The sequence below is a fragment of the Pan troglodytes genome, chromosome 4 (assembly GCF_028858775.2).
Source record: "Pan troglodytes isolate AG18354 chromosome 4, NHGRI_mPanTro3-v2.0_pri, whole genome shotgun sequence".
NCBI lineage: Eukaryota > Metazoa > Chordata > Mammalia > Primates > Hominidae > Pan > Pan troglodytes.
The window spans coordinates 155,321,583-155,334,999 of NC_072402.2; the positions used below are offsets into that span (position 1 = coordinate 155,321,583).

General features: G+C 40.2%; 1 protein-coding gene across 9 annotated transcripts in view; it reads right to left on the reverse strand.

Moving 5' to 3' along the window:
- SOX30 (SRY-box transcription factor 30) overlaps window positions 1-13,417 on the reverse strand; it is a 45,650-nt gene that overhangs the window by 10,362 nt on the left and 21,871 nt on the right. For 7 of the 9 annotated variants that reach the window (XM_054684060.2, XM_054684061.2, XM_063810150.1 and 4 more), the window contains 3 exon segments: window positions 11,759-11,998; window positions 9,739-9,918; window positions 1,368-1,860 (listed from right to left, as the gene is read on the reverse strand). In XM_054684060.2, the coding sequence (XP_054540035.1) occupies window positions 1,368-1,860; window positions 9,739-9,918; window positions 11,759-11,998 (913 nt within the window). 9 annotated transcript variants of the gene reach the window in all.

Genomic DNA, 13,417 nt, shown 5'->3' on the forward strand with positions numbered 1-13,417 from the left:
CGCATGTAATCCCAGCACCTTGGGAGGCCGAGGTGGGCAGATTATCTGAGGTCGGGAGTTCAAGACCAGCCTGACCAACATGGAGAAACCCCATCTCTATTAAAAACACACACAAAAAATTAGCCAGGCGTGGTGACGCATGCCTGTAATCCCAACTACTCAGGAGGCTGAGGCAGGAGAATCGCTTGAACCCGGGAGGCGGAGGCTGTGGTGAGCCAAGATCGCGCCATTGCACTCCAGCCTGGGCAACAAAAGCAAAACTCCGCCTCAAAAAAAAAAAAAAAAAAAAAAAGGAAAGCAGAGGCTAATACCACTCTATCAAAATACTTCCAAGGGAGTTAAATTTCTATCATTCCAAAATGAAGTTACACATTTGTTTTCCCTAGATACTTCCCTATGAAAATGAATTCCTTTATTGGTAATTTACGTGGGAAATTTTCTAATTTGGTAGAAAGGGCACAAAGAGGTAGTATAACTTTGGTCTAGTCATTTAACCTAGGGAAATAAACAATTTTTCACATAGGCCAAGTGCCCTCCTCTATACCCTTGCTATTCAAAGTGTGGTCCATAAACCAGCAGAATTGGCAATCACTTGGGAGCTTGCTAGAAATGCCAAATATCAGGCGTACTGTACTCCCATATAGGATACTACTATACCCCAGACCCAATGAATCAGAATCTGCATTTTAACAAAATACCACATGATTTATATACACAATAAAGTTTGAGATGCACCCCCTCTATACAATAAGTACACCTCAATACATTTGACTAAATGATCTTAAGGTCCCTTATAGTTATTTTGCATGAAAAATTATATCCAACAACATTAAAGCCTATATTCTTGTTCTTTTTTTTTTGAGATGGTCACCCAGGCTGGAGTGCAGTTGGTGTGATCTCAGCTCACTGCAACCTCCGCCTCCCAGGTTCAAGTGATTCTCCTGCTTCAGCCTCCTGAGTAGCTGGGATCACAGGCACGTGCCACCACGCCTGGCTAATTTTTGTATTTTTAGTAGAGACAGAGTTTTACCATGTTGACCAGGCTGGTCTCAAACTCCTGACCTCGAGTTACCCACCCACCTTGGCCTCCCAAAGTGCTGGAATTACAGGCACGAGCCACTGCCTGAAGCCTATATTCTTATGTAACAAGAGTCAGCTGGAGCTGAGTTAGAGATGCACTCTCTCTAGCTACCCCAGTCCTCACCTGGCCCTCTCCATCTATTTATGTTAACTGCTTGGCTCCTAGTCAGCAGAATTGAAGAAGTCTGCTTTTCAGTATTTAAAAACAAACAAACAAAAAAATGTTGTCACAGGTAAAAACTCATTAGCTGAATGTTTAGGTAAAAGGAAAAAAAATGTTAATTTACCTTGATGGGAAGTAGTGAGGTCCGGGTAGGAAGTAAGGGTGATGAAAAGAGAATCTTGGTGGTGTCCCGAACAGTGTGGCTGGATGGTCAAGGGGAGGGGGCTGGTAGACATGTGGGTGTGGAATGGGAGAAGCCTGGGGGATTGGAGCACTTCTGGGACAAGGGGAAACGCTGGAATACTCCTTAGGAGGTTGGATGGTCGAAGTTGCAAATCTGGCATGGGCAGTACTTGCACTACTTGAAATCCTGTTGGCGCTCTCTAGAGAGACAGGAGTGGGTTGCTTCACAGTGTGAGTGGCTTCAGAATGCAGCTGATGAGTGTCTGTTTGGGAAGGCCCAGTAAAGTGTTGGGGTGGGAGTGCTGGATAGACAGGTAGACTTGGATCCTGGACAGCCACCTGAGCAGCACTGGAGACGCTGGGCTGGAAAAGTGTGACAGGGCTTGGGCTCTGGACTGCAGGTGTGGGCAGCTGGATAGCAGGTGAGGTTTCACCTTTAGAAATAAAAATAGCATAAATCAAGAATTAACTGAGTCATTCCATGTTTTTCTTCTTTCAGTAAAGTTTAATAAATTGTATAAGCAGAGGCCTTCATCAATCACCTTACCTAACTGCATCATCATATCAAACCACTCTATTTCATTTGCAGCATTTTGAACAAACTGAAGTTATCTTGTTTTCTTGTTCATTTACATTTTTTGTCTCTCTCTCTCAACTAGACTCTAAGTGCCATGAGAAGAGCAACGTTTTCTGTTTTGTTTGCTGCTGTATCCCCAGGGTGAAACATTCTGTCTGGGGCAGAAGAGGCCCTCAACAAATATTTTTTAGATGAATAAACAAATGAATAAAATTATTGATAGATATATTAAAAGACTGAAAACACATAAATGCTGGTATGCATATATACATTTAAAAATAATAATAATATGAAGCTATTGACACTAGTTACCTTTAAGGAGCCATGATCTAAGAGAGGGGACAGGGCAGTGGGGCAGGAGGAAAAGCCAGACTTTCGTTTTATACCTACTGGTACTATCTGAATGTTCTGTTTACCTAAATATATTAATCTTATTTTTAATATTACTAGGGGTTTCAGAGTAGCAGTATGGGTCATTTTTCTTTTCTTTTGTAAACTTCTCTATATTAAACTAAATTATAAATGACATTTAATTTTTTTAGTTGAAAAAAACTTAAACAACAAAATTACTTCACTCTATTGTATTCAATATGAATACGAAAGGAAATTTCCAAGTGAGAACAGGACTTGCCACATGTCAACCATTGGTGACAGATACAAAAGGAATACTATTGCAGCAGAGCATGAAAGATACGGCAAAATTTTTAAAGGTAGGTGAAACAATTAATGTGTTTTAGCTTTCTGTTCCTGAAGAAGACAGGACTACTGATTGAGCTGCTAAGTGACCCAAATGACACACCTGGTCTAAATTTAATTCAACTTTCCTGAAGAAATACAGATGGATGCCACAGCAAGAGAGTCATGATCTAACGTATTGCAATACAGTTTCGAATCCATTAATAAAGAAGATGCAGTCCAAGAAATTCTGCGGTTGGACATGTCTCTGTCATAGACTGAAAGAAATGTGGATCTTTTCCCAGCCTCATTCAGGTGACTTCCCTCTCTTTTCTTTTCTCCAGATAAAGCAGATAATGCCCCTCTTAAAGCAGGAAGTAGGGAATTAAGGGACATAGCCACCTGTCTGAAGATGGGCTCTGACCCAGTGAAGTAGAGAAACAGGATGTAATGATGCTGCCCTGATTTTCACCTGATGAGGTTATATGGGCTAGCCCCACTATCTGTGAGGCACAGGCCCTACTCAGGCCCTTCCTGATTTATCAAGCACAGGTTAATTTCCCTTGTCCACGTTCCCTCCAAACCTTGTAAACCTATCATCTATCATGAAATAGTGTAAATATTTGTGATTATTTGCATGTCTGCCACCCCAACCATGATCACCAAACTGGGAGATTGAGAGCAGGAACTCTCAATTTCTATTCATATCCCAGTATCTAGCCAGAACCTGGTTAATAAAAAATAGTTAAGAAAAGTATGAATGGATACAGCTTTTATAAAAGTTCCAAAGCCTTTAAATGAATAGGAATACTCATATAAAAGGAGGATGCTGGCATAACTGGCATCAAAGACATGTAATCAAAGATCTGAAGAGAATTCCACACTACCATGCTATAAGCGAGACAGGGTAGTGGGGTGGCGGGGATCATCTCACCTTCACTCACATATTTTTCCATACATGCCCACTGACCACCAGACCTTGCAGCACCACCCCCACTGACACCATACCCATTGACCAGACCTTGCAAGCTGTCTGAAAAAACTAAGATAAGCAGCATTCCACCACAAATCTTACTCAAGGGAATTAACTCTATCGCCTGCATGTGCACAAGGGCTGCATGTGAGAATGGCCTCCTGGCAAATTCTAGAATGACGATCTAGAATTAGAATGACGATCCTAACCCCTAGGATTGTAATATTAAAATCTCTAGGATTGAAATACTAAAATCTCCGCCCAGGGAGATTTTCTGATCATGATCAACATATGAGTTAGCATGATTCCTTACTTGTCTGCACACCCTGCACTCCACCTCGCATACGTAATGACACTCAGCTACCTCATGAATTATGCATATCACCCTCCTGAAGACACCATAATGCACTCCCTTGGAGAGCCAGCCAGAGAACCCTGTCTCCTGTGCTGTCTCTCTTAATACCCAATCTTTCCAGGCATAAGCCCTAACAACCCCTGTCTAGGAAAAGTTTGCCTGGCCTCTTGTTAATTTCTATTACACTGAGAGCCAAGAACTTTGCGCCAGTAACATAAGCACTTTCAGAAACTAGAAACAGGGTGGGTGCCATGGCTCACATTTGTAATCCCAACACTTTGGAAGGCCAAGATGGGAGAATCACTTGAGTCCAGGAGTTTGAGACTAGACTGGGCAATCTAGCAAGACCCCATCTCTACAGAAAAAAAAAAGAACTAGAAAGAGAAGAGGAGCTTGGGAGATAGTACTAAATGTGAGTGACAGAGTAAATAATGCACCAGACATAAAAATAATACCAGACAAGGGCTGGGCGTGGTGGCTTATGCCTGTAATCCCAGCACTTTGGGAGGCCGAGGCAGGTAGATCGACTGAGGTCAGAGGTTCAAAACCAGCCTGGCCAACATGGTAAAACCCCATCTCTACTAAAAATACAAAAATTAGTCGGGCGTGGTGGCATGCACCTGTAATCCCAGCTACTCCAGAGGCTGAGGCAGGAGAATCGCTTAAACCTGGTAGGTGGAGGTTGCAGTGAGCTGAGATCATGCCACTGCACTCCAACCTGGGTGACAGAGCAAGACTCTATCTCAAAAAATAATAATAATACCAGACAAGAAAGTAGATTCTATCAAAGAAATAGTAAAAGTAGTTATATTTATATCTATACTTGCTACGACTACCTAACGAACTCTTTGACAGCAGAGACTACAAAAAAACTTTATATGTTGTTCCTAGCAGAGTTTGCCCCATAATACGATTTAAGAAACCTTAGTAGTGAAGGCGGCAGGTAAGCAGGCAAACAAATGTGCCACTGGAATTTACTCAGAAGATATCTGAGATAAAACTCACTGTTACAGGGGAGAATACCAGATTAAACTGCCAGATTTCGAATATATTTACTGAATATCTTAATGTGATAAAAGTGTACTGGGAAGATCTAGTACAGGACAAGTGATCGATTAGAACAAAAAGGTTTGGTAGAATACACAGTAAAATGAAATCAGCTTGAGGGCCGGGTGCAGTGGCTCATGCCTGTAATCCCTGCACTTCGGGAGGCTGAGACGGGCGGATTACTTGAGTCCAGGAGTTCAAGACCAGCCTGGCCAATGTTGCGAAACCCCGTCTCTACTAAAAATACAAAAATTAGCCAGGCGTGGTGGCGCTTGCCTGTAGTCCCAGCTATTCAGGAGGCTGAGGCAGGAGAATCGCTTGAACCTGGGAGGTGGAGGTTGCAGGGAACCAAGATCACGCCACTGCACTCCAGCCTGGGAGACAGAGTAAGATTCCCTCTCAAAAAAAAAAAAGAAGAAGCCTGATTGAGAGCCAAATAATGGAGAAATATTACTAGAAAATCCATGAATTCAGTGTGTGAAATATTATGCAGTAGTAATCACAACATATTTAAATTTATGATCCTGGCTAAAGAGAAAGTCAAAAAAATCTACGCTGGGGTTATTCAATTTTTGGAATATTGATATTGGCTAGGGAAAAAGGCTGATAGAGATTAAAATTAAAAGTTCATAGAAAAATGGAGATTATTTTACAATGCTAAAAACACAAAAGAAAGAAATGTGCCTCAACCTCACAGTTACTATGGCTAACTGGCAAAAAAATAAATAAATAAAAAATAACAACAACAACAACAATAAAACCTTCAAAAGCTTGTCCAAATGTACAAATGAGCCCAACTGCGGTGAGGCAAATGCAAAAAAACTAGGCAGTCCAAAGGAAAATTGAAGGAGCCACATCTGAGAGACCTCAAAGTCAATACTAATTGACTCCAAATATTTTTACAAAAAGGAGAGAATCAGTGGAATTATTTAGTCATTACGGTACAAACAGCAACTGACAGAGAACGGACAGACTCAATAAATTCCTTTCTCCTAAAGAAGACCTTAAGATTTCTGAACCCTAATTTTCAAAGTAAATAGGTTAAAAATATTAGATCAACTACAGTATAATGACAAGTTCAAAGAATGTTCTAATCCAATTGACAAAAGGAATATAAATAGATCTTAGATGGCATTCACCCAAGAATTTTTTTTTTAAAGAAGAAAACAGACAACAACAACAACAAAAAAAAACCTCTGTCCAGGCATGATGGCTCACACCTGCAATCTCAGCACTTTGGGAGGCAGAGGTGGGCAGATCACCTGAGGTCAGGAGTTTGAAAAACCAGCCTGGCTATCATGGTGAAACCCTACTAAAACTACAAAAATTAGCCAGACATGGTGGTGCATGCCTATAATCCCAGCTACTCGGGAGGCTCAGGCAGGAAAATCACTTGAACCCCGGGGAGGTTGCGGTGAGCTGAGGTCGCGCCACTGCACTCCAGCGTGGGCAACAGAATGAGACTTTGTCTCAAAAATATATATAAATATAAATATTAAAAAAATTTTTTTAAAAACCTCAAGGGTGGAACTGAGAAAATTTTAGACAAAGTAGGTACAAATGGCTTCTGCCAGAGATTTTTTAGAAAATTAACATGACTTCCAGCTATTGAAACCGATGACCTTGACAACTCTAGCTTGGTGAGTCTATTATCTACACCTGAAATGGTGGTGAAATGTATACAGTACGATATTAATGCACAAAACTTGCTACAGAAAAAGAGCAAATTGTTTCTATATGAGAAAAATCATATACCTCACTATCTTGATATCTTTCTTCCATGGAAATAAAGCAAACATGCTTGAAAAACAAAATTACCATAACTTCATATTTAGAATATGAAATTACTTGAAACAACAAAAAAGTATATACATTAACTGTATATGACAAGATATTAAAATTATGATTCCCCAAGATTATAGCACACAAGAGATGTGTGCTATAATCTGTTCTAACTTAAGCTTCACAAATGATTTAGAATATTAAATATACTGTGAAATTTCCAAATTTGCAAGTGATACTGACTTCTCTAAATAATAAAATGCCAAGTTGATGAGAACAGTCTATAAGAATATATTTCAAAGCCATATGATTGGGGAACAAAATAGCAGATAAATTTCATGATTTACTGTTAAGGTGTATATCTTAATAATTCCCAAATTATGCTTATAAGATAATGTTCTCTGTTTATCTTTTGAGATGCAAGAAACAAATTTGTTTGTTTGTTTTTAGAGACAGCGTCTTGCTATGTTGCCCAGGCTAGTCTCGAACTCCTAGGCTCCCAAAGCACCAGGATTACAGGCATGAGTCACCACAGCTGGCCCAAGAAATAAATCTTTACTGACACTACATGTCACCAGAAATAAGAGATATTGTAAAAAACAAAACAAAACAAAAAACTAAGCACAAACAAAAAAAATCATTCTTGTCTTAGATTTGATTACTGTTGTGCATAGCTCTGAAGTGCTTCCTATAATTCTGCCTACCATACTTAAATACAACATCATGGAGAAAGAACCCTACCAACATTAGAAGAAATCTTCCAGCTTCTACTCAACCCTTATCTTTGCTCAGAATGGCATAAAATTAATGTATCAAATGTCAACTGTTTCAAATAAGAACGTTGTTAATTCTGTTTCTGGGAAGAGAAAATATACAGCATTTAACAGTGGGTAGAAGCAGATGTAAGTGAGGTCTTGGAAAAAGGGATAAGAAGAAGAAACTTACATTATGAAAACAGAAATCATAACATAACACAGGCTGGGCATGGTGGCTCACCCTGTAATCCCAGCACTTTGGGAAGCCAAGATGGGTGGATCACTTGAGGCCAGGAGTTCGAGACAAGCCTGGCTAACATGGTGAAACCCCATGTCTACTAAAAATACAAAAATTAGATGGGCATGGTGGTGTGCACCTGTAGTCTCAGCTACTCGGGAGGCTGAGGTGGGAGAACTGCTTGAACCCAGGCGTCAGAGGCTGCAGTGAGCCAAGATCGCGCCACTACACTCCATCTTGGGTAACGGAGCAAGACTCTGTCTCAAAAAATAAATAAATAACATAACAGAAAAACAAGGTAAGTGAACAAAGTCATAATTAAGCCTGGGTTGAAATACAAGATTAAGGAAGTCACTACCAAACAGTGAAGACTGAGAGTGCCTGCCTGTGCTAGGACAGAACAGGGCTATAGGATCAGCTTTCTGCATCTCTCTCTTGAGTCTAGACATCTGGAATGTAGCTTGTTGCTATCAATTGCTAAAATAATACATTAAACAACAAAAACAACACTGAAAATGCCTAAGATTCTAATAAGTCAGTTTCCAAGGTATCTAAAACTCTCAGCTCATATGGGTGGCTTTATTACCAGAAGGATTTAAACAGGTTAAAAAAACATAGAAAAAGCAGGTTTATGCAGTCTTAGTAGGTTTAAGAAAGTGGGCCAGGTATGGTGGTTCACACTTATAATCCTGGCACTTTGAGAGGTCAAGGTGGGTGGATCATTTGAGCCCAGGATTTGACACCAGCCTGGGCAACATGGCAAAACCCCATCTCTAAAAAAATACAAAAATTAGCCAGGCATGGTGGTGTGCACCTATAGTCCCAGCTACTAGGGAGCCTGAGGTGGGAGAATCGCTTGAGCCCAGGAGGGCAAGGCTGCAGTGACCTGTGATGCTGCCACTGCACTCCAGCCTGGGCAACAGAGTGAGACCCTGTCTGAAAAAAAAAAAAAAAGTGACAGCAAGTAGTGAATGTATAAAGCTCTCCCTTAAAGATGGTTAAAACATGTTCTGGGGGCCAGGTGTGGTGGCTCACACCTGTAATCCCAGCACTTTGGGAGGCCGGGGCGGGCAGATCATCTGAGGTCGGGAGTTCCAGACCAGCCTGACCAACATGGAGAAACCCCATCTCTACTAAAAATACAAAATTAGCCGGGTGTGGTGGTGCATCCCTGTAATCCCAGCTACTCGGGAGGCTGAGGCAGCAGAATTGCTTGAACCCAGGAAGCGGAGGTTGTGGTGAGCTGAGATTGCACCATTGCTCCAGCCTGGTCAACAAGAGCGAAAACTCCATCTCAAAAAAAAAACTGTTCTGGAAAAACAAACCAATGATGGATAGCCCTATAACAAGTTATTAAGATATTAGGTTGTCAATTTTGGGTTCTTAAAATCAATAACAGGAATGTAAAGAACTCAGAGGAGACATTTAGAGAGATTAATATAATGAACCAAACAAATATTTGGTAGAAAATAGATTACTTCCACTGCTTTTCTAGAGCAGTGAGAGAATGGTCTCAACAAATCAGTATCATTACTAAGTTCCAGGACAGGATGCCTCATACCCCATTAGCAAGCCATTCTTTTATGCTGTTAGTAAAAAGACTCTCCTTTTTCCTATTGAATTACCTCAGTTATTTCCTGCATTATCTGCCTAATCTATGGGCTCATCCTGATTTGCTTAAAAGGTCTGAGGTTTTACACATGGATTATTTGCTACTCTGGCAAACCAAGTGTTTTGATCTCTACTGAAATTTTTCCTTCTCCTATTTAATGTTCTCACTTTCCCTCTTCTTTTTTTCTTAATATTGTTGTTCCAAATTCTTAAGACTAACAGAAAGAACACTTCAAACTTGAGGTAAAATTTTCTTGCAGCTATTTAAAAAATAGTAATCTACAATAAAACTAACTCACCAACTGGATGAGTGATGGGATTCTGTAGGCTGGGAATTACCACAGAGTACGTAGGTGAGCGGTAAGGATAAACTGTTGTAGGATTTGTAGAGATGATATTCTGTGTGGTACCAGAAAATACATTGGAAACACTTAGAGGGAATCGTTTTCGCTTCCCTGGACGAGGCTGATAAACCCAACCTATAGAAGACAAAATATGTTTAAATGTGTAGACTCCATTTAGCCTTTAAATAATTTTTTCATACTAAAATGCAAAGCACTTTAAAGTGTTTTAAAAACAAATTATCGTCTAAAGTATCTTTTCCAGCTCCGGGATATTATTTCAGTGAATGACTTCTCCACTGTGTATTTTAACATACATATCCAAATAGCTCCTGACTAGTGGCCAATGTTATAACTCATCATTGAAAAGAAGAGGGTCAAATTTTTTTTTTTTTTTTTTTGAGACGGAGTCTTGCACTGTTGCCCGGGCTGGAGTGCAATGGCACAATCTCGGCTCACTGCAACCTCCGCCTCCCAGGTTCATGTGATTCTCCTGCCTCAGCCTCCTGAGCAGCTGGGATTACAGGTGCATGCCACCACGCCCGGCTAATTTTTTGTATTTTTAGTAGAGACGGGGTTTCTCTGTGTTGGCCAGACTGGTCTTGAACTCCTGACCTCGTGATCCGCCCGTCTCGGCCTCCCAAAGGCTGGGATTACAGGCGTGAGCCACTGCGCCTGGCCAAGGGTCAAATGTTTTATAACCAATGACACAGAATGAACCTGTAGTAGAGTCAACATCAAAACCGCTGTATTTGAATCCCAAAGCCTTTCCTCCACCTTATCAAATAATGCCTCGCTATGACATTATTCATCTCATTTCCTCACTTTCTGTAAGTTACAATCATCTATATCTTACAATGCAATAGTCACTAATGATCAGTCACTATTTTTTTTGAGACAGAGTCTCACTCTGCCGCCCAGGCTGGAGTGCAGTGGCACAATCTCAGCTCACTGCAAGCTCCACCTCCTGGGTTCATGCCATTCTCCTGCCTGAGCCTCCCAAGTAGCTGGGACTACAGGTGCCCACCACCATGCCCAGCTAATTTTTTTATTTTTTTTTTTAGTAGAGATGGGGTTTCACTGTGTTAGCCAGGATGGTCTTGATCTCCTGACCTCGTGATCCACCCACCTTGGCCTCCCAAAGTGCTGGGATTACAGGTGTGAGCCACCGCGCCTGGCTGATCAGTCACTAATTTTATGCCTAGTTCAAGAAGAGTCACTCTCCTAAACTCAGCAATCTCCAAGTCCACAAATAACTTAATTTCTTCCAAAGCCAGAACAGTGGAACTATGGCATTTGCAGCCACTGTGTAATCAGAACAATCACTGGTTCACTGTAGTTGCTGCCTCTGACCTTCATTCCTAGAACCTCTCTGCCAATATTTCAGAAAATAATAAGTTTTGTCCCACCTTGCACAGACATGCTGGCCATGCACTGTGCATTTTCCAAGCTTAATCCCAATGTTCCCACTGCTAGGGAGAAATCGGACTCCTTTCACACTAAATCATGACAGGGCTAAATCTATCAATCAGAAGGCAGGACTATGTTCTGACAATCATATGTTAAAATGGAATATGGTGACAATCCCTGCATTCTCATTAAGCATAGACTGCATTTTTTTTCTGTTGCTATCATTTTAACACTTCTATAGTTTACTTGCAAAATTATAGCCTAAAGCTTTCAAGATGTACTTTCATTAAACTTACATCTATCTAAATCAAAACCACAATAAAACTGCGTGTCCTCTGATTTGTATGAGTTGGTGAATATGAAATCAGATATCCCTTTGCTTGGTTCTATTTAAGGAAACTCATGCCCAGTGTCATTTCAATCATTGTTATAATATTAGTCATTATTCTCTTTATTGTACATATCAGAAAAAAATTATATATTTTTGTCTTTCAATCTCAACCTACCCTAATCTTTAACTAAATAAATTCATTTAAAAGAAGTAAGAGGCATTATTTAATTTGATTACCAGGAAATTCCTCTCTGTGCTTTTCCTTAATCTTTTGTGCTTCATCGTAATAGGGTTTCTTTTGTTCTTCACTAAGTTTGTTCCACTCTAACCCAAGCTGGACACTGATTTCTGCATTGTTGGCTGCTGGGTTAGCTTTGGCTAGTGCTGGTCGGTGGATCCTTGCCCAAACCATAAATGCGTTCATGGGTCGCTTCACATGACCATTTCTGTCCTTACTGAAGGGAGTATCTGGTATGCCTACATGACAAAAATTAAGAGGCTAAATTAATGTGCCATACACACACACACACAATTTTAAGGTAAAGTGCACCTCCGTCTATACTTATTTTTGAAATATCTGGAGGAAATATACACTTCAATATAACCAAAAAAACCTGCCAGTATTCCACAATTCCTTACATCCCCTGAACTCGCCATTCTGAACTGTAGTTTAGAATGACTCCTTTTCCTCAAAGAGGATAATATTGTTGAAGATAACTGTGGCAATAATCATGTTGAAGAGAGTAAATTGTTGGCTTATTACTTCTTTGATCTGTATTATTAGTACCTCTAACAATAATTAACATTTATTTATTTACTACTAAAAATATTCTATCATTAAGGAACAGGAACCATGCATGACTTACTCGTGACTATAATCTTAGCTAGGTAGAGGTTCTCTAAACATTCACAGGAACTCATCTACATGCTGCTCTTGTGTCCTTTCAAGCAAAACTATTTATAATATTGTAATACTATATTAGTTGTATTTCACTACAAAGGTGAAGCTCTTACCAAGTGGAATCATCAACACTAGTCCTGTGTCCTGGGAGAAAAATGAAAGAAAACAATAAAAATAATTTTTTGGGCCAGGTACGGTGGCTCACGCCTGTAATCCCAGCACTTTGGGAGGCCAAGGCAGGTGGATCACACGAGGTCAGGAGTTTGAGACCAGCCTGGCCAACATGATGAAACCCCATCTCTACTGAAAATACAAAAATTAGCCGGGCGTGGTTGCTCATGCCTGTAGTCCCAGCTACCTAGGAGGCTGAGGCAGGAGAATCGCTTGAACCCAGGAGGTGGAGGTTGCAGCGAGCTGAGATCACGCCACGGTACTCCAGACTGGGCAACAGAGTGAGACTCAGTCTCAAAAAAATAATTTTTTGAAAGTCACAGAAGGCAGGTAAAATGGCTCACACTTGCTTCTGACCTTCATTCCTAGAACCTCTCTGCCAATATTTCAGAAAAAAAAAATGACAGAAAATAATAAAAGTAATTTTTTTGAAAGTCAGAGAAGGCAGCCACAATGGCTCACACCTGTAACCTCAGTACTTTGGGAGGCTGAGGCGGAGGATTGCTTCATCCCAGGAGTTCGAGACCAGCATCTCTTTTTCATAAAATAAAATTTAAAAAAAGAAAGTCACAGAGCCAGTTGAAATTTCAACAAAGGAAGTTATCTAAATTCACATCTCTCATGTATTTTATCAAAAATAACTGTCCATAAATTTATTATATTATTTTAGGATTACTTCATATATTAAAAATTTCTTAAAAACACTAAGGATGAAATAAGTAGTATAAAGAAAGCTTTCCCTTTCTTTCCTTTAGAAAACAAAAATAAAATCTAAAAACTACTAAAGATAAAAGCAACAGGGTGGAGTGGAGAGGAAGAATCAA